The following is a 20,669-nucleotide window of genomic DNA, read 5'->3' as shown; positions in this document are numbered from 1 at the left end:
GACATCTCCATTCTGGACAAAATTCCATCTTCAAATGCTTCAGAATGAGAAGCTATGAACCTACTCTTCTTCTGATGACGCAAGTCAGAAGTTGTAGTAGCATCTTCTGATGTTGTTGCTTCTGGTTTGTCAAGTTCTGAGTCTTTGTTTCTTTCCGAAACGGTCATGCTCATCTCTGCAAGCTTTTTCAGCTAGTTTTGACTTGTCAGAGTCAAGCTTATCATTAATTGTAACATGAATAGCGTTCAGAATATCAACAGAGGGGTTCTTATCAAAAACCAATGATTCCTTGACCAAATCTTACTCTACTGATGCCTCCAAGATCAACTTCACCTTCAGGTTCAAGTTTTGGATCTTGGGACATATGCCTTTCTCCCGTCATGTGTTGCCTGCATCCACTGTCCAGGTTCCATGGTTGGAGTTTCGATGGACCTATTGAAGATATCTGCAACATATATAATCTTATCCCTAGGTACCCACTTTCTGGGTCCTTTCTTGTTAGTTAGCCCAGAAGTTCTGACAACTTTAGGTCTTTCAGCAGGATAATATAAAGGAATTTGAGCATGATATTTTGACATAGAGAAAGTTCCTTTCTTAAGAGATGATGGAGCAACTTCAGAAGGTTTAGAATAGCCAATGCCATATATTCCATTTCTGCTTACGCCATAGATCATTGAAGCCATTAAGCTTCTGTCTACGCTTTTAGCCAGGAATCTTTGAAAGGATTTTTCATATTTAGATTCATTCTTACTATCAGAGGCATCACAAGCAATAACTTCTTCTAACTTAATAATGTGATTTTTGAGCACAGAGTTAGAGTTAACTAAAGCATGATTACTCACATTTAATTCAGAAATCTTTTTCTCATGTTCAACAGAAGTTTCAGAGGCAGCAGAGAAATTCTTTTTCAACTTTTTATGCTTAGTCAAGAGAGAGTTATATTTATCCATAATTTCAGACAAAGCATCTTTAAGTTTAGAAGTTGAGAAAGAAGCGAATACCTCATTTTCATCATCTGAGTTTGTATCTTCCTCTGATGCAGGTTCAGAGTTAGTTGCTTCTTTAGACTCTGCTTGCTTGTCCTTGACAATAGCCATGAGTCCTTCAACAACTTCTTCGTCAGAGTCAACATCCTCTGACTCTGATTCATCAAAAGTCACCATGAGGCCTGTTGACCCGGGGATATAAGGGTATTTTTGTTGGTCTTTTATTTTATTTTTAATTTATTTTATGAGTTTTAATTAGTTTTTATAGTATTTTTATTTAATTTTCGTATTTTTAATTATTTTAGGATTTTAGGAGTTTTTATTACGATTTGGTAGATTTTAGTAGTTTTTATCTTATTATTAATTAGTACTTTTTAAATGATAGATTTAGTTATGATTTAAGTTGTTTATTTTTGGATTATTATCTTTTTAGTATTTTATTTTGATTTATCTTGTTATTTTATTCAGAATTTTCGGAATAAAAAGAAAAGAGAAAATCAGGAAAAGAGATCTGATCCGGAGCTGCAGGTCCACGGAGCTATGGTGCACCCGCAGGAGATCAAATGGCTGTTGCTGTGTTCGCTGCCATGTGGCGTGTTCCTGGAAGAGGTTCACTGTAAGACAGTGGTGCGAGAAGCACTAGATTCTACCACATTTAAAGCTTGGCCAATCAGTAGCTGACACGTGGCAGAGTAAAGGACAAATTGACTATTTCAAAGCCCGTGCACGTGATGGTCAGATGAAGGAAAATCAATATCATATATTTGTAGAACTATTATTAGAAAAAAGCTTTTGGTGATTGGAATTGAGCACAAACTTCTTAGGGTTTTGAGAGCTTTTGCAAGGTTTTTCCTGGAGATTTTAGGTGCTATTTTCTTTCTTTTTAATTCTTGATTATGGTCATGCTTGGCTAAACTTCTTTTAGTACTTGGGATGTGAATCCTTTTTAGGATTATGTTTTGATTCGAATCTTTGCTTCATATGAATTTTATTTAACAATCTACGTAGTTGTTTCAATTTATCTTGATTATACTTGAATGCATGCGAGTAATTTACTGATTCTTATGAGAACGGAAGTTGATTAGGAATTAGAGAAACAAGGAAACAATTAGATTAGACGTTCCCTACTGTTTGATTCAAGAGTAGAACCTAATTGCGTTGGCTAGTTTAAATAGAACTTAATCTTCAATTCTCTGGTCTAGGTGCTCGTAAAACAGACTTAGTAATTGAATTGAAAGTCTAGGGCGTGTGAGTTATCAACATCTTAGAACATAGGCTAAATCGCCGTAGAGGAGTTTATTAAATTCATATGAACATTGTTAGAATAAAGGCATAAGCCGAATAGGTGAAACAGGACCCAAGTACTATCTTTCTCATCTGATTTCATAAACTATTTGATTTTCGCTTTTACTTTTTATTAGTGATTGTTACAATCTTCAAAATCCTTAAAATTGGTTTTTATTTTCATAATCTAAATACTAGAAGTTAATATAATTAGTATTGAATCACAATCCTCGAGGGATCGATAATTTATTACTACGGGCAACTTTGTACACTTGCAAAGGAGCTATCAAGGCCTTTCTTTGCTTTGAAATGCTTCTTTGACTTTTTGTCCTTTGATGAGCCTTTGTATTTGTTCTGCCTGTGCTTCCAGATGCAGTTGAACTTTCTGGATATCAGAGTCAGCTCATCTTCATCAGAATCTTCTGATGCTTCTTCAGATTCTTCTGCTTCAGCTTGGAGAGCTTTTGACTTCTCAGATTTGGATTTCAAAGCTATAGACTTCTTCCTCAGATCCTGCATTTCTGAGCGCTTCAGTTCATGACATTTCAGTATGCTGATGAGTTCTTCTAAACTCATATGCTCAACATCTCTTGTAAGCTCTATTGAAGTCACTAAAGGCATCCAACTTTCAGGAAGACTTCGAATGACCCTTATGACGTGATCTTTTGTAGTGTAGCTTTTGTTGAGAGGTCTTATTCCAGCTACAAGCAACTGAAATCTGGAAAACATATCCTCAATGGATTCGTTAGGTTCCATGATGAAGGATTCATATTTCTAGATCAAGGACAGCGCCTTTGATTCTTTCACCTTCTTGTTTCCTTCATGTGTCATCTTTAAGGAATCAAGGATACACTTAGCGGAATCACAATCAGTAATTTTCTCATATTCTTCATATGAAATGGCACTTTGCAGAATAGCTCGTGATCTGTGATGATCTCTGAACTCCTTCTTTTGATCTTCACTCATCTTCTCCCTTGGGATCTTTACACCATGTTCATCAACAGGAGGGGTGTAGCCATCAACAACAAAATCCCAGAGATCAGGATCAAAGCCAAGAAAGAAGCTTTCGATTCTGTCTTTCCAGAAATTAAATCTCTGACCATCAAAGATAGGTGGTCTTGCACTGTATTGATATTTGCTTGTAGTAGTGGTGGAATCCATGAGTTTTTCACATTGGCCCGGATCTACTGAACACTGTTAAGTGTGGTAATCAAAACTTGCGCTCTGATACCAATTGAAGGTGTGAAAAACGACTAGAAGGGGGGGTTGAATAGAGTTTTGAATATAAAAACTTTCCCCTTAAGATTTAAAGTAAATCTTTTCGGTTTCTCTGAGATAGAAGGTGCAGCGGATAAAGATTGAGAGAAGGGAAAAGAACACAAGTATTTTATCCTGGTTCACTTGATGAATCACTCAAGCTAGTTCAATCCACCCGTTAAGGTGATTTCTTCCTTCTTAGAATGAAGGCAATCCACTAATCAGATAATTGTTACAACTGTACTTGAAACCTACAAGTGACTAGCAATACACTGACTTAGTAAACACTAAGATTCACTCTCTTAGTCTTCTCAAGGATACTGACCTACCTGGTCCCTTAGGGAATCACCACTAATATACACAGATTCTAGTCTTCTTAAGAATACTGACCTACCCGGTCCCTTAAGGAAAATCAAACAACCGTTTGAGGTTGGTGTTTACAAAGGTTTGCTTCTGAATAAGCTGAGTGTAAACTAAATAAGAACAGATGAAGAAAGTGGAGGCTTGAATCTTTTCTTGTATTGCAGCTCTTGGTTTCTCTCTCTTGTCTTTCTTCTTTTCTTCAGCCATAAATAATCCAAGGTGCAAAGGATATTTCCGTTGAGAGAATATGACCGTTGGAGGGCATTTCTGGAACTTCCAGAACCTGCTGTGGCTGAACCTTGGTAGGTAGGCTTGTCATAATAGTACACTGCTCTTGTACTTCTTGATATTGACATTTTCCTTTAACCATTTACTTCTGATCTGACGACGCTTCTTGTTGGAACTTGTGAAGCTTGGTGATCAGAGTCAGAGGGAAGCTTGGATCCTCTGACCTTCGTAACTTCAGAACTTCTGAACCTTCAGAGCCTCTGAACCTTTAGAGTCTCTGGTCCTTCAGAGCTTCTGATCCTTCAGAGCATCTGGACTTCAGATCTTCTGATCCTCAGAACTTCTGATCCTCAGATCTTCTAATCTACAGATCTTCTGATCTTCAGCTCTTCTGATCTTCAGAACTTCTGATCCTCAGATCTTCTGATCAATATATCTTCTGGTATCAGAATCAGAACCTGTTTGTCAAAACACTACAAACGTTAGAGTACCATAATTGTTCATCCACAAATAAATACTTGTTATCATCAAAACATAGAGTTGTACCACATGACCAAATCTTGATCTTACAAACAACACCGACACGGAAAACAAATCCTTACGGATTTCGAGTTTAAAGGTTCCCTCCACCCTTTCAAAACAACAACAATTACAACAACAACAACAACAACAACAACCCAGACACAGAAAACAAATTATCTTGGGCTTCGAGTTTAAATGTTCCCTCTACCATTTCACAACAACAACAACAGTTCAGACACGGGAAAAACAATTTTTTCCAGACTTTGAGTTCATGGTTCCATCTACCACTTCACTCAGTCGATGGTTTCATCCGCCACCTTGTCCGCACGATGGTTTCGTCCACCATCTGATTTGTCCGGTGGTTCCATCCACCACCGTGCTCGATCGATGGTTCCATCCACCATCCATGTTTATTTGATGGTTCGATCCACCATCTATGTTTAACTGATGGTTCCATTCACCATCTTGTCGACCAGACAGTTCCTTCCACCATCGTATCGGCCGCAACAACACAATAACAACCAAAGAGGTCATTGTCCTAACACCGAAACAACGTAACCACAAAACTATCACAACACTCAAGTGAAAGGCAATGGATTTATTTTATGGGGGTATGATTAAAAGTTTACGACTTCCATAAATGAAACACGAAAGTGACAAATACCATGACACAAGATAAAGTGGGTACAACCCATTTGAATTCGAACAAAAAGTTAAACTAGGTTAACTAAAACAATTAGAAGGTAGCATGGTCTCCAACGTCGCTATACTCTTCCAGGGTCGATTCCTCATCATCAATAGCTCCTCATAACTGTTCCATCCAGTCATCAATCCTTGGTAAAAGCATCAAGTCATCGCTACCCTTGTACGTCATTCTCCTTTGTCCCTACCACAATAGTAGCCAAAATGATTTAAAACTCCTTTCTCCACAGGGAGTTTCAAAAAGTAGGAGTTTAAGAACTCTACGAGTCTAGCATTGGGGAAAATAACTACCTTATCGGTGCAACCCAAAAGAACATGACGGCGGGACAACCAATTCATGCTTATGTTTGCATCCAACATGAGTGTATTAAAGGTAGTTAAGACTATATAGTATATCAACTATCCATATACATGTCTATCAACTATATAACAACTACTAGTTAATATTAGGTTCTTCACCTACGAACAACTTTCAAACACAAACACATTACAACAAGCAGTCAACTCACTCGTCCCTCGATTGACACCCTATCAATCGATCTCAGAGTTCAAACATTCTAAATAAATAAATCTACCCAAAAGCTCTTGTTATCTCAACTAAAACTCTAATACCACAAATGTAACACGCCCCAGTTTCTAAATTATGGATCACATTAGTAACCTAAAAAGATCTACTGATTAACTTGAATTTTATGAATATCCGAACATAGGTGAAGCTGTTTTGGCCTTGGCAATACCAAACCAACTTTTCTCAAACTTGTTAGCTGGCAGTCACTCGATTCCACAACTTGGCTCTTTCCGAGTTAACTCAATAACCACCACCGAGTCACAACTCACCCCAACTCGCTCTCACAGTCTCTGTCTTCTTCTTCTTCTTCAACCTTGTTCCACCATGACCCACCACACCACCATTTCCGATCACACCCAGAAAACCCTTTGATTCGATCGACCCAAAAGCAACCTCAAAATGATGAACCAAGACCACTACGAACAACAGCAACCACTCCATGATCCTCTTCACGCTTCCCAAGACGACGGAATGGAGTCACTTGCCCTCAACGACGACGGAAACTCCTCCTCCTCCGGCCACCTCCAACAGCCGCTCAGCCCAGATTCCCCCTTCAACTCGTTCCTCGACCCTCCTTCCTACGCCGAGGCAATCTTCACCTCGTTCGATGGCAACGGCCACGACGCGACAACCCACGAACCCACCACCCAATCCGGCTCCGATTACCTCCACATCTCGGTCTCCGACCCACAAGAGGAGCAGGATCTCACGAACTCCCTCGTCGGCGGGAATACCTTCCAGACGTATCTTATCACCACGAGAACCAACGTGCCGGAGTTGGGAGGACCCGGGTCCGAGTACAGCGTCCGGAGGAGGTTCCGGGAGGTTGTGACGCTGTCGGAGAGGTTGTCGGAGGCGTACAGGGGGTATGTGATTCCGGTGAGGCCGGAGAAGAGTACTGTGGAGAGGCAGGTGATGCAGAAGGGGGAGTTTGTGGAGCAGAGGAGAGTGGCGTTGGAGAAGTATTTGAGGAAGCTCGGGTCGCACCCTGTGATTGGGAAGAGTGAGGAGTTGAGGGTGTTTCTGGAGGTTCAGGGGAAGCTGCCTCTGGCGAAGACCACCGACATGGCGTCGAGGATGCTTGACGGGGCGGTGAGGCTGCCCCGGCAGCTGTTTGGGGCGGAGCTGGCGGTGGTGGACTCGAGTGATGTGGCTCAGCCTGCTAAGGGTGGGAGGGACTTGCTCAGGATTTTCAAGGAGTTGAAGCAGTCTGTTACCAATGATTGGGGTGCTGCCAAGCCTTTGGTTGTTGAGGAAGACAAGGAGTTTATGGAGAAGAAGAACAGCTTGAATGAGTTTGAGCAAAACCTCAGCAATGTTTCTCAGCAGGTTTATGTTTCTGCAGTTTTTGGTTGAGAGCTTTTGAAAATTGAGTGATTTTTTTAAGACTGTTTTGGATTGATGGATAGGGATGGAATAAAAATAGTATGGGCTGTATTGCAATATGATAGAATCATAGAATGCATTCCATCTAATACGCGATTTAGTCTTATTTCATTGAATTCCACTCTCCATTAGATATCCAAACACAGCCTAAGTATTGTATGTATTCGGCACATAATGTCATTAGGCAGTTTATATTTACAATATTTAGGTTAACAGTCCTAATGTAGCATTTGTGAAAACACATGTAGATATAATGATATGATTGATTGATGGAACAAAATAGGTGGTCAGAAAGAGTATCTTGAAGTAGTTGATCAGTTTACCGTCCGATTGTCCAAATATGCCATTGTTGAGAAAGTATAAAGATATGTTAAATTTATCAGAGTGTTGCATGGTAATAAATGTGTAATGTCAGAAGTGAATTTGTAAAGGAAAATATATAATCAAAGACATATTTGGAATTACATTGTGTTTTTTTGTCACGAGGAAGAACTGAATGAGTTTTTTTTGTTGTTAATTCTTCTTTGATTGCTAGGTTTGATTTTGTTTGTTTATCTATATTGTCTTGTTGAAGGCTGAATCCCTTGTCAAGTGTCAGCAAGACGTGGGTGAAACAATGGGTGAACTGGGGTTAGCTTTTGTGAAACTTACTAAATTTGAAACAGAAGAAGCCATGTTCGATTCTCAGCAAGTACGGGCTGCTGACATGAGAAATGTGGCGACCGCAGCTGTTAAAGCAAGCAGGTTATATAGAGAGCTGAATACACAAACAATCAAACATTTGGTAAGTACCAGTGTACCAGTTCTAGTGACTTATTTGTTAGGCCTACTTGTTTAATCCCTTACTCTTTTCTGTTGTTGATGATTGATATTTTCTTTCTGTTGCAGGATAAACTACATGAATACCTAGGAACAATGCTAGCAGTCAACAATGCATTTTCTGATCGATCAAGTGCATTGTTGACAGTTCAAACACTCTCAACAGAACTAGCTTCTTTACATTCACGGATTGAGAAGCTTGAACTTGCTTCATCCAAAATATTTGGTGGAGACAAGACTAGGCTGCGGAAAATTGATGAGTTGAAAGAGGCTGTTAGAGTTACTGAGAATGCTAAAGTTTGTGCAGATAAAGAGTATGAACGAATCAAGGTACATTGAACTTTTCTCCCCCTACATGTTAACACGTTTTCACTTTTAGCACTGCCTTTATTTTTTTCATTTAGTATACTATTAGAATTCATGTCTCCATTTTTTGCCATATTTGAAGATGCCTTTATTTGCTTTCATTTCATGTGTAACAGTTATATTTGGTTAGGGAGAAAATTTGACACACTATAGATTAGTGACTGAGTTTGAAATATTATCTAAATTTTTGACACCCGCATACCCCTTATGGAAAATTGACAACGAAATCCTATTGAATTATCATAAATGATCATAATTTAAATTATTATCGTGACACATTGGTAATAAATTTGACTTGTTAAGGATTTTTTTCACATTGTTTTCTTTTCTATGATGCAAGTATCAAGGCGAAAAGGGAAAAAAGAATAGTGTTAGAACCATATTTTAATGCATTTGTAAATGTTTGATTGAGGGCTGCATTAGGGTGCTTCCATCAAAATCAACAATCAATAGCAGATTTGATCACGGAAATCTATAGCCATCTCAATATGTAAATCTTGAGGTTTCAAAAATTGGGTTGGTCATTGACTTACGAAAAACATTCGGTTCACGGATCTGGGCATGCATTAGATATTATAGTGAGTGGAACATCAACATATGTTAAAAGCTAGGAGGAGGAGGTTATACGTGTAAGTTCCAAATAAGAAGTGAGTAAAAATATGAAAAAAATATGAAAAACCAGTTCTAACTGATACCAAGGTTTTTCTGCTTCTTAAACCGTTCAGCCAGTTTTCAGTCAAATTACTCTGGTTTTCTCAGTCTATTGTAAAATCTATGAACATGGTTCTGTTGGATCAAATTTGTATTGATTGATGAGGCAGGTTTTGTACATAAGCAGGTTAGAATCAGTGAAGGTACTGATGATAAAATCTGTTTTTAAAGTTTGCTTCATATGATATACATAGATACATACTGGATACTAACAAGTGTGCCACTGTTTGGTTTGAAAATAACCTAACAGCCCAAACATAATAGGGATAGGGAGGAAATAGGAATTCTGAAATAAAACTGATATGATTAATGAAAAGAACCAAGAAGGTAAACCTTCTCACAAGGGAGAATCCCTTCTAAGGGTATAGCCCTTTCACAAACTCAATAATCACAGCCTAATGAGAATACTCTTATTAACCCTACGAAACAAATAACACTGGCCGACATAGCCCCAACTCAATTATTAAAACAAACTAAAAGATAGAAAAGATAAACTAAAGATAGACCCAGCCAAACAGGCCCATAAACCCCCACTAACAGTAACAAATAACACCAGCCCAGGGTCACCCAGGCTCAAACGCCTCAAGCCCTAAGAGATAATGAAAATCCAGCTAATTTAATCAGCTAACTTAGGCTTAATAGAGGGATAGATCCCATTAGCTTGATTCACCTACACCATAAGCCAAAATACCCTAGCTTTCTCCAATCCACCACATTCCTACATCTTTTGTTATTCTCACTTATGGTTGATATTGAATCTATTTTCTTTTATACTGCGGAGAATGTGATCACGAGGAACTCTCTGGGGTTGCATCAATGGAGCTAAGGGGGAATTATGAAAGTCACATGACGTGAGAGGATTGCTGAGGATTGAACTTGCTGGGAATTGGAACTCATGCTTGATGGTCTTTTCTTTTTCTTGTCAATATAGGCTTCTCTCCTTATTTTTTCTATTATTTTCCAGGTCAATATGGGATTTACTTATATATATTTTTTCATATTAGTTCAAATCTATATTTCTATGGAAAAATGAAACATTGATTACAATTTATAGTTATGGAATCTTGGAACATTATGTGAAAATACCAAGTGTGACTGGAATTTTTGCAGGAAAACAATAGGAGTGAGCTTGAAAGAATTGACAGGGAGAGGCATAACGACTTTCAAAACATGCTGCGAGGGTTTGTTGTCAATCAAGTAACCTTCATTTATCTTCTCTTTTCTGTAAGCTGTTATATATGACTTTTCTATTTAAGGTTCAGAATAGTAATTATTCTACATCATGCATTTTACAGGCAGGTTATGCAGAGAAGATGGCTGCTGTGTGGGAGAAGCTAGCTGAAGAAACAGCTACATACTCAAGAGACAGCAGCTAAAACATGCTTCGCTGTAAATTTTGTTTGTCCTTATTATGCTACTTACTAGATTTTTATTTCATTAGTTTTAAGTTCATGTAGACTAGAAATACTTCGAACTTTCAGCAAACTTAGTTGTAACTAACCAGAGTTGTATATGCAGCATAACCTTTTTAAGACATTCAAGATTCAATGTGGAAACGTTTAGACTAATTCTGGTCCTGATATGTTTTGGGTTCCTGCATTTTTTAATTCACACTGCGAGTTAGATCAATAAACGGCTCATAAGTTTCATTAAGAACGAACGACTTGGATCAACTGAATGGTTCAAATTCTTTGAATTTAAAATTTCAATATGTTAATTTAGGATTGCACTCACTTGCCTGTTGTTTTCACTTTCGCAATACACTGTATGGTAAAGAGGAAACACTTAATTAAAACTAACAGCAGTATGCACAAAAGACATGAGCACTCAAAAAGGCAAAAATCAATGTAAGAATCAAAGAATAATAATACACTACTGTTCTACCCTACAATGTTAACCCCTAAAGAAGGAAGAAAAAAAAATTGTCACACATAATGCTTGACACCTAATTTATTCACTAGTGGAAGGCATGGCTCCATCATCGCCAGAACTTGCTGACATTCCTCTGATCCCTTCTAGCTGATGGAGAACTTGCTGAACCTCTGGCCGTGCTGATGGAGAAGGATCAACACAGTGCAAAGCAAGCTTCAACGTGTTTAGCAACTCATCGCCATTTGTTGAAGCATCCCTCATCAACTCCACATCGAAAACCTCATTCGTCCACTCCTCTTTGACAATGGAGGCAACCCATTGAGGCAAATCCACACCATTCATAGCCTCACCAGGTGGCTTCCCTGTTAGGAGTTCTAACAAGATCACACCAAGACTGTAAACATCAGTTTTTGTGTTGGCTTTCTTAAGCTTTGAGAGTTCAGGTGCTCTGTATCCCAGTGCTCCAGCAGTTGCAATCACGTTAGAATTAGCAGCAGTTGTCATCAACTTTGAAAGACCAAAATCTGCTATTTTAGCATTTGTGTTCTCATCAAGCAAGACATTGCTTGATGTTAGGTTCCCATGTATAATGTTCTCATTGGAATGAAGGTAGTGCAAACCACGAGCCATGCCCTGTGCTATGTTCATCCTTGTTGGCCAATCAATTACTGTTTCAGGTCCACGAGCTGCAGGAAAATGGAAAACACTTGAGTTAATGAATCAAACAAACATGGTAGCAAAGTTTACATTATCAAACTACCTAATCAATTATGGGGAGAAGCTTATTTGAGTAGCTTCTGGTTCCGAAATTGATTCTGAGGAAAAATAAGTTGATCGAAACATGCTATTATATTAGACTTACCATGTAGGAAAGAAGCAAGACTTCCTTTAGGCATGTAATCGAAGACAAGAAGCTTTTCTCCTTTGGGTCCCAGGTAATAGGCTCTTAGTGCCAATAGATTTGGGTGTCTAATTCTCCCTAGAACACTGACTTCTGATTCAAATTCTCTCTGACCTTTAGTGACCTTTTCCCTCAATCTTTTCACTGCAGCTTGACTTCCATCCTCTAATGTAGCCTTATACACTGTTCCATAGGTGCTCTTTCCCATTATCTCTGCTGTTGCACACAAGAGATCATCAGCTGTAAAAGCCAGTGGCCCATCAAAATGGACCAGCTTACCACCATTCTCACCACCGGCGGCCGCAGCTTCGGCTTCACTTGCACCGGCAATGGAAGGGACTCCTTTTCCTGTCCTGGTAGCTGCAGCTCTCCCAGTCGCCCGGCCTCCCTCTGCATTTGATGTTCCTCTTTTTCTGATCAAGCAGAAGAGCAGGAGGCAGCAGATTGTAACTAGGAGCACAAGAAGCACTCCTGCTACTATGAGAATTATGTCTTTGGTACCTAGTTTCTTGTGATGGTGATGGTGTTTAGCAATGACTCCTGGAACTTCAGAAGGAGCTGGGGAGGGACATGGGGTTGAAGGGCTATACCCACATAGTTGAACATTTCCCACAAATGAACTTGAGTTAAATTTCTGAGCAAGTAAAGTTGGAACTGGACCAGAGAGGTTATTATGAGAAACATTGAAGAAACTAAGTCTACCTAGATTGTCCAATGAGACTGGAATTTCTCCACTGAGATTATTCAGTGACAAATCAAGCTGTGTAAGCATTGAAATGTTTCCAATACTTTGAGGAATGTGGCCACTAAATTGGTTTCTACCCAAAACCAGAACAGAAAGATTATGTAATTTGCCTAAAGCTTCTGGGATTTGATTGCCAAGGTGGTTATTCTCTAAATCCAATGACTTAAGCCTAGAAAGGTTTCCTATTTCACTTGGTATAGCACCACTAAACTGGTTACCACTGAGAGAAACCTCTCTTAATTCGCTTAAAGTACCCATAGAAGGAGGAATGCTTCCAGTGAAGAAGTTATGATCCAAGATAAGATTTTGAAGCTTCAAGCTACCACCCCATGAGTTAGGAATAGAGCCAGAGAGATTGTTATGTTGAAGAGATAGGAAAGTGAGGGAAGTTAAGCGAGTTAGGCTAGTTGGGATTGGACCAGAGAAGGAATTGAAGCTCAAGTTAAGCCAATAAAGCTTAGTGGAATTCCCTAAGGTATCAGGGATTGTCCCTGTGAGAAAATTGTTACCTAAGTCTAGAGATTGAAGCAGATGACATGAACCTAATGAAGGAGGAATAGACCCTGTTAACCGATTGTTGAACAATTGAACCCCTCTTAGATTGATGAGAAGTCCCAATGCTGAAGGGATTGAACCACCAATTTGGTTATTGTGAAGACTAAGCTTTCTTAGCCCTTCAAGTTGGCCAATCCTCTCAGTGATTCTCCCCTTCAACCCCTTCCATGGAAGCTGGATCACAATAACCTGTCCCTGAGCACACTTGATCCCAGCCCAACCTCCTGAACAAGCTCCATAGCTGCTACCATTCCAAGTTCTCAGGAAGCCTTTGGGATCAATCAGCTCTTCCTTGAATGCTTGAAGTGCCAAGAAATTTGACTGTGTCACAACCACCCCATCCCAACGCTCTTCTTCACACAACACAGTCTTCACAGGAAGTAGAAAAAGCCAGAAGCAGAATACCCAGAAAAAGCAATGGCACCAATCTGCTGCATTTCTCATCCCAAGTTGCAGAATCTGATAAAGGGCATGGTCAAAAAATGATAAAGTTAGAGTAGTCTTCTTACTCTCCATGACAACAAGATGAATAAGTGAAACACTGAATGAACAATCAATAAAGCAGAAAGAAGTCAAAGAAGTAAAGTAATATAGAACACTTAAGAGGAAAATGTGATTACTTGGTTAGTGTTCTTCTTCTTCTTCCTCTCTCTAGTAGTAGTGTCCATAAGACACTATGTTTGTATTGTCAGAGAAGGGAGAGAGGAGTGTCCAAGAATAACAACAGATCATGGAATGAAACAGGAGAGACAAGAGTTGAATGAGGATTTTGTAATGGGAAGTGAAGAAAGAGAGAGAGAGTGAGGAAAAGTTGAATGAACTGAGAAAAAGCACGTGATGATGATGAGAAGGAGCGCGAGTTGAGGAATCTTTTTTGTGTTGGGAACAAAAAAATGGAGGCAAAAGTGTCAGGTGAGAGGTACAAGGAACACTCTTAGTTTTATTGCAAAGACAAACGGCTAGTTTTTCCTTACACTCTTCTTCTATGCATTCATTTTGGTTTGGTATTTTAATATTTCTGTTCCATGGTGGTGTGTTTCGAAATCTCTTCCTTTTATTGCATGTCCGCACCTCAAAGTCCCAACGGCTATTTCTTCTTCTCATCTTCAGTGTAGGTCCATTCCATTTCTGCATTGTTCAGTTCCAGACCGCAACATTACAAAAAGCAATGAAATGACTCGCTTACCCCTGTCCCTTAGTGGGCATGGTGTTATATAATATTGTTTGTTTGGAAACCCGGTAGACGTATTATACAAATGGTGGGTGACACTGGGTGAACCTTGTTAAAATTAGTTCATTGGTGGACCATGATTAAACACAATTGGATCTTAAAATTCTAGAAATATTCTATAGATGAGTGGTTAGGATTGAATTAGTGATAAAATGATAAAAAAATGTAAACATCGCCCGCTCCTCTGAAATACTACGCAAATTCTGTCGTCGTCTAAGCCCACGGGAGTGCAATGGAGAACGAATATCATTGGTGATGGCTCCAATGAAGATGATGTTGTCGATAAACTTGGTTTCGACATCTCCTACGACCTCAACCTCCGTTGCGACACCAAGCAACCTGGCAAATATGATGGAGGGGAGGAGAGAGAGTTGAGGGGACAATGAGAATTAAAGGTGGGAGAGAACATGCATATTGTCCAAAATAACCCTGGGTGCACTGGTGAACCCTAATATAAAAGGTCCACCCTAGTCTGACCCTATGTGAGTCAGTGAAAAAAATTGACTCATGTTATATGACTAGAAAGTCAGGGATATTTTGGTAATTTTACGGATGTAAAGAGATTTAGAAATTTCAAATAAGTTCTTGAATGCCAAGTAGCTCCATGGTTAACGATGATGTCATCATCGATGGCAGAGTCACCTTTGTTAAACAAAAAGATAAATGACAATAGAAGGATTGACATTGTGAAAATAAATGATGAAGAATAACGACAGATCACAATGATAAAGTCGAAACCACTGTCATCGACGACGAAGCTCAACCTCGTGCTCTCCCTTTCCTACCCCTTCAACTCACTAGTCAATAATTTCTAGTGACATCTTCTCTCCTCATAGTGAATGCAACCGGACCAATCGCAAACGACGCTCCAACATGACACTGACGCGTTGTCTGATAGTCCAGATGTGATTTCCTTTTTGTTCTACCATTTTTATGAGCTTGTAATAGTAAATTTATGTTTATTTCTTGTTCTATACACCCTAAATAGACAAGGGTCAATTAAAACTAGTGAATATTCAGAAGAAAAAATAAAGACAAACACAAACTTTTAAAATGAAGGTATTACCCCATATGTGAAATTCATTCGTATACGATATGATTCAAATGAGGTTGTATTTTATAGCAATAAATGATAAGCTCCACCAGCTGAGATCACAGGGGCGTGGTATATGGAAAGAGTTATTATAGTCATCATCATTTTCATGCTTTGCTATACGGATTTTAGCAGCAGCTATTGGTCCACATCACGTTCGCATGAACCACATTACGACACCCTCTGTCCTTCTTTCTTGTCGTTTCTCGTAAATGGACAACAATGTCGTTCATCCTCCGAAGCTTAATTTCCAGTGGAGCGGTGTAGGGTTCATTATTTGTAATTATTAATTGTTCAAAAACCTTAATTGATGAAGTTGGTATGTTTAATTAATGTAAAGATTAGTGATAAATGTTTGGATTGGCGCTGATCAATTTGTGATTTTGTAATCCCATGAACAAGGGGCGCGTGCTGTCTCTTCCATTAAGATACAAGATGATTGACCTCGAAGATGTAATTAACTAATTACGGTGATTGTTTCAGCTTGGAGACTGATCTATGTATGGCGATGAGAAAAACTGAACTAACATGGTACCCTTAGCCTTGAAACATGTCATTAAAACAATGAAGTACTCAAATTAATGCTCTCGTCTCTCATCTTGTATCCTCACTCTATTCTTCTTACCTCTCAGCAATGCCAAGTGGGAGCCAACACCCCAAACGACAACAACAACAACAATCGCCAACCCACTTCTGTTTTTCCTTCTCATAGTTTTGCCGATCCAAGTCATTTTCCGCCTCCAAAAACAATATTTTTCTCCATCTCCTGCAAACCCTAATGTTCTCGAAGCTGAAGTTGTGGACGGCAGTAGTGGAGGGGAAATTGTCAGGTTCCGGGAGACGGCGGTGGGGAGGATACAATGCTTGCAGAGGGAATAGTTCCATGAGGCGATGTTGTTGGCGACGTTGCTTTCATTGCAGAATGACTACTTTGTCACATGGTGTTGTCGGTGGAGGTACTTCATGATGAAAGCCTTCCTTCCAAAGGCATCCCAAGTAGACAGAGTCAAATTCGCCATTGTCTATCTAGTGTTTGGGGTTGATGCAGCTGGTGGCGAAAGAATCACCGCCACCCACCCTTGTCCTTTCTGCCACCCTCACCCCCTTCGAAGCCATCACACTCTATAACCGCCACACACCGCTAGCAATCAACATCCCATCCATTGTCCAGCCAAACCTCCGCCCAATCACACACCTTCAATCTAATATCCCACAAACCCTCACCCTCCACGAACTCACCCACCAACCTGTAATTTGAAGTCGTGGCTCGTTCAAGCTCCTAGCCAAGAACCAGCTCCTAATGCTACGCAAAACCACAACAAACCCATCAGATTCACACTCTTTCAACCACTTAACCCAGACCTATCACCACCCAATTTACTCAGTTTTTTTTTTAAATGTTGTGATTGCTTGAGTTACTCATTCGGTTAGAACTTGGTTTAACTTTAAGTGTTTTTGGTACTATTATTCTAAGATCCTTTCAACTTTCAAGATTGTTTTCTCCATTTGAATTGTCTACCACTCATCTTTTGTTTTCACATGAATACTTAAACTCTCAAATTCTTATTTATTAAGAAACATCTTCACAAAGGGACTCAATCAATTTAATCATCATAGAGCTTATTCCCATTAAAACCTACTAACCAAAATATTAAATTTCAATAAAAAAAATAAAAATTACCAAAATCTCTCAAATTTAAGTTTCAAATTTTTTATTTTTTTACTTTTTATTTTTTTATATCAAATCATTCATAAACTCTAAAAGTATTAAAGAAAAAAGAAAAATTCTTGATTTTATTCATATGAATGGACCAAATTTGCTTAATTATAAAAGTAGTAGAACTTGATTAGCTAGAGAAAACCTAGAAGGACCTTAGTCTAACGCAATTAGGCCTTAATATGAAATTAAAGAAGTGGATAACTGAGTTTTTCAAAGTTTTGTCCTATTTCTAATGCTAACTATCAGCCTTACCTTGAGAGGGGTGTTCTCTTGGATTTCTTTATGGTTAATTAATATTATGTTGTGTTTTCAAAAAAAAAACTATCACCCGAGTTAGATAACTTTGCACGATATCAGCACCAGAAAACAAGAGAGCATAAGCAATTAACATCTACAAGTACTGTTTAAATTTAATCATCAACAAAATCTGACTAGTTTTTATTTAAAGCCCACTTAGGATACTAGCTATCATGCAAATATCTACTCTTGAGGACAAAACAAAATCTGACTTGACTCCAGTCAATATTTGTGCAAGCATATCAAGCTCTTCAGCTTTTGAGTTTAGTAAATCATATGTAAAACATGTTCTATAATATCAATATATATTAGTTGTTGGATTTTCATCCAAATGGCCGAGTTGCTTGGCTGCAGTGACTGCACCAAAAATTGACTGCATAGAGTCCATTTCCAACAGAAGACACCAATACACAACAGGGCTTTAAAATTCAAAATTTGCAAGTAGCACACTCCAATGCTGTAAAGGGTTCAATGGTGTCTTTTGCCGGAAAAATTTGATTACGCATACAACTAAGTATGGATTGAAAATGCTCCTTAAGGATTCTAGTTTCTATATTCTAGTTCATAACAAAAAGTCTGATCACATGATCCAAAATAAAGTAACAAAATAGTATAATGAAGATGGAGAAATTAAGAACCAGTAAATGGAAATGTCAAGATGAGAAGATTCTAACCTCTCAAAACATGCCAAAAACTCTTCTTGGTTTATACTAAGCCTACAAAATAAATAAAATGACCATCCCTAACCTGGACTTCTGACTCAGCAGGACAATGAAAGTCTAAAGATTATTGAACTTCGAATCTAAAAAGACCCCACAGCCTGATACCATTTTCTTGTGACATGATGAGGGTGGCTTAACATCATTCTAGTCAATGAAAGTCTACAGATTATTGAACTCAGAATCTAAAAAGACCCCACAGCCTGATACAATTCTCTTGTGACATGATGAGGGTGGCTTAACATCATTGAAAATCTACACAAAACTAGCCCAAGCTGCACCAGACTCAGCAGGACAATGAAAGTCTACAGATTATTGAACTTAGAATCTAAAAAGACCCCAAAGCCTGATACCATTCTCTTGTGACATGATGAGGGTGGTTTAAAATCTTTGAAAATCTAAACAAAACTAGCCCAAGCTGCACCAAACTCACCCAGCAATTGCATCCAACAATTATAGAATCGAACCCCTTCACTGAAAAGTAAAATCTATATACACAGAGAAAGCCACTTAAATTTCCTTGTATGTTAGGGCCTAGGGGGCTATAGTAAACTTACAAAATTCAAACCCAAAACATGTCAGAATTTCTTCCTAAATTGAAAGCCACACATGTTTCCAACCCCAATTTACCTATATTACAATCAACACCATATAAGATTTCCAGAAACTTGAATAGCTGATCATGTAAACTAGAATAAGTACGCAATGTATAACGACAATCGATAACAAAATATAGCAGATTTCACAGGAGTCTATCATTTACGTTAACATCGAAAAACCTTCCTCATTCTCTGAATCTCACATCACATCCTGATTCAACAATGAAAACGTTTCATTACGATTACGAACAACGAAATTAAAAAATGCACAAGCAAATTCAGATCCGAAAAATCGGTAACTAAACTGCATTAATTGATAATTTGATATCACAGTAATCTCCTTGCATACAGAACTAAACCCTAACCAATTCGCTTTAGATCACAAAAGCCAAAGAATATCTCTGTAACAAATTTCAATTCAGCCTAATACAACAAGATAGGTGGAACAACCAACCTCACAACGCTCCACCGGCAACAGATCCCGCCGTTCAAACGCGCGCGACTGCTGGAGCGGCAGCGGAAGCAGCAGCACCGCCGAGGAACGAGAGGAATCCAGTGTTCATCGGCTCTTGTTCATCAAGGAAGAGATCCTCCGGGACGCGGAACGCGCCGTGCGCACAGACGATGGCCAAGCCAACCATGAGAGTGGAGATCAAGAGCGATCCAACGTTGGTGAGGAAAACAACGAAGATTGTGAGCAAGGCGAGGATCCCTAGGGTTTCGCGATCTGCGAACGTGCGGCCGAAGAGGACGACGGGTTGATCTGCAGGGCGGAAGAGGTAGAAGAACGACCACGACGCGAGGAGGCCGAAGAGGACAAGCAGCGAGAACGGATGCGTAGCGAGCGACACCGCGAGCGCGATGGCGATGAGGGTGAGGTAGTTGACACGGAAGTATGAGAAATTCTTGCGGATCCGAGAGTACGCTTCGGCGAGGGTGTCAGGCCGTGACAAGGAGGAGCGGTCAACGAGCTCCGACCACGGGCGGCGGTAGGAGAAGCCTTGGCGGAGGGTGGTGGAGACGCGAGTGATGAAGTTGCGGAAGGCTGGGGTTGCGATCGGAGGTTGGGATTGTGCGGCGTTGTTGTTGGATTGGGAGGTGGAAACGGGGAGTGTCGGTGGGGATGACATGGTGGCGCGTGATTCTCCGATCGCCGCGCGTGGTTGTGGATCGATAGAGAGAGAAAACAATGGAGATTCTGTGATTGGGCTTTTTGGGTTTGGGAGCAAGAAGCGTTATTATGAGTTTATGATAGCATGTGGTGGTGGTAAGTGGTAGTAATTAATTTGCTCTAAAATATAACATTGCTAATATGGAATGGTTGGATCTATTTACAGAAAATTCACTGCCAAAAAAGTAATATGGAAAACATCCACCAATTTTGTTTTTTAATTTTATTTTCCCTTTACAAGACATTATGGATTCAAAAGTGACTATATTTGTTGTTTACTAATTGGAAGAATGGAACAATGACTCAAAAGTTGAGCTTCGTCTCCTACTTAATTTTGAAAATGTTAATTGATAATGTTTTGGCTAAATAGCACTTTTGGTCCCCCACGTTTCAAAAATGTGCAATCTTAATCCCCACGTTTAAAAATAGCATAATGGTACCTCAACGTTTAGCTCCGTTAGCAGTTTTGGTCCCTAAGCTAATTTGCCGTTAGAAACTTAACGTTTTTGTTTGACATGGCATTTTTTTTTTCTGATGTGGCATTCAGACATAACATGTGAGGATCACGTGAGTC

The 20,669-nt window shown here is 39.2% G+C and overlaps 3 protein-coding genes across 3 annotated transcripts; 1 reads left to right on the top strand and 2 right to left on the bottom strand.

Moving 5' to 3' along the window:
* Nucleotides 1–6,054: 6,054 nt before the first annotated feature.
* LOC130733545 (sorting nexin 2A-like) lies at nucleotides 6,055–10,760 on the top strand. The gene is made up of 5 exons (XM_057585770.1): nucleotides 6,055–7,239; nucleotides 7,871–8,080; nucleotides 8,185–8,445; nucleotides 10,303–10,389; nucleotides 10,488–10,760. Exons 1-5 carry the CDS (start codon nucleotides 6,310–6,312, stop codon nucleotides 10,566–10,568), a joined length of 1,569 nt encoding a protein of 522 aa, XP_057441753.1. The 5' UTR covers nucleotides 6,055–6,309; the 3' UTR covers nucleotides 10,569–10,760.
* Nucleotides 10,761–10,861: 101 nt separating this feature from the next.
* LOC130733544 (probable leucine-rich repeat receptor-like protein kinase IMK3) lies at nucleotides 10,862–14,263 on the bottom strand. Its single transcript, XM_057585769.1, has 3 exons — nucleotides 13,886–14,263; nucleotides 11,927–13,724; nucleotides 10,862–11,750 (listed from the first exon to the last, which is right to left on the bottom strand). Exons 1-3 carry the CDS (start codon nucleotides 13,931–13,933, stop codon nucleotides 11,143–11,145), a joined length of 2,454 nt encoding a protein of 817 aa, XP_057441752.1. The 5' UTR covers nucleotides 13,934–14,263; the 3' UTR covers nucleotides 10,862–11,142.
* A 4,623-nt stretch (nucleotides 14,264–18,886) lies between these two features.
* On the bottom strand, nucleotides 18,887–20,192 carry LOC130733543 (PRA1 family protein B1-like). Its single transcript, XM_057585768.1, has 2 exons — nucleotides 19,379–20,192; nucleotides 18,887–19,135 (listed from the first exon to the last, which is right to left on the bottom strand). The coding sequence occupies exon 1, from the start codon at nucleotides 20,052–20,054 to the stop codon at nucleotides 19,413–19,415; it is 642 nt and encodes a 213-aa protein (XP_057441751.1). The 5' UTR covers nucleotides 20,055–20,192; the 3' UTR covers nucleotides 18,887–19,135; nucleotides 19,379–19,412.
* Nucleotides 20,193–20,669: the final 477 nt, after the last annotated feature.

This window comes from Lotus japonicus, chromosome 1 (genome assembly GCF_012489685.1).
Source record: "Lotus japonicus ecotype B-129 chromosome 1, LjGifu_v1.2".
Taxonomy (NCBI): Eukaryota; Viridiplantae; Streptophyta; class Magnoliopsida; order Fabales; family Fabaceae; genus Lotus; species Lotus japonicus.
The sequence above is the reverse complement of the archived record's forward strand: the minus strand, read 5'-3'. Positions and strand labels throughout refer to the sequence as shown.

What these genes read in the sequence shown, in the direction of transcription:
- LOC130733545 (XM_057585770.1), top strand. Translation starts at nt 6,310, where the DNA reads ATGATGAACCAAGACCACTACGAACAACAGCAACCACTCCATGATCCT. An exon ending in TCAGCAATGTTTCTCAGCAG is followed by an intron (nt 7,240 to 7,870) that starts GTTTATGTTTCT and finishes GTCTTGTTGAAG; the next exon opens with GCTGAATCCCTTGTCAAGTG. An exon ending in GAGGGTTTGTTGTCAATCAA is followed by an intron (nt 10,390 to 10,487) that starts GTAACCTTCATT and finishes TGCATTTTACAG; the next exon opens with GCAGGTTATGCAGAGAAGAT.
- LOC130733544 (XM_057585769.1), bottom strand. Translation starts at nt 13,933, where the DNA reads ATGGACACTACTACTAGAGAGAGGAAGAAGAAGAAGAACACTAACCAA. An exon ending in AGAAGAAGAACACTAACCAA is followed by an intron (nt 13,725 to 13,885) that starts GTAATCACATTT and finishes GCCCTTTATCAG; the next exon opens with ATTCTGCAACTTGGGATGAG. An exon ending in TCTTGCTTCTTTCCTACATG is followed by an intron (nt 11,751 to 11,926) that starts GTAAGTCTAATA and finishes ATTTTCCTGCAG; the next exon opens with CTCGTGGACCTGAAACAGTA.
- LOC130733543 (XM_057585768.1), bottom strand. Translation starts at nt 20,054, where the DNA reads ATGTCATCCCCACCGACACTCCCCGTTTCCACCTCCCAATCCAACAAC.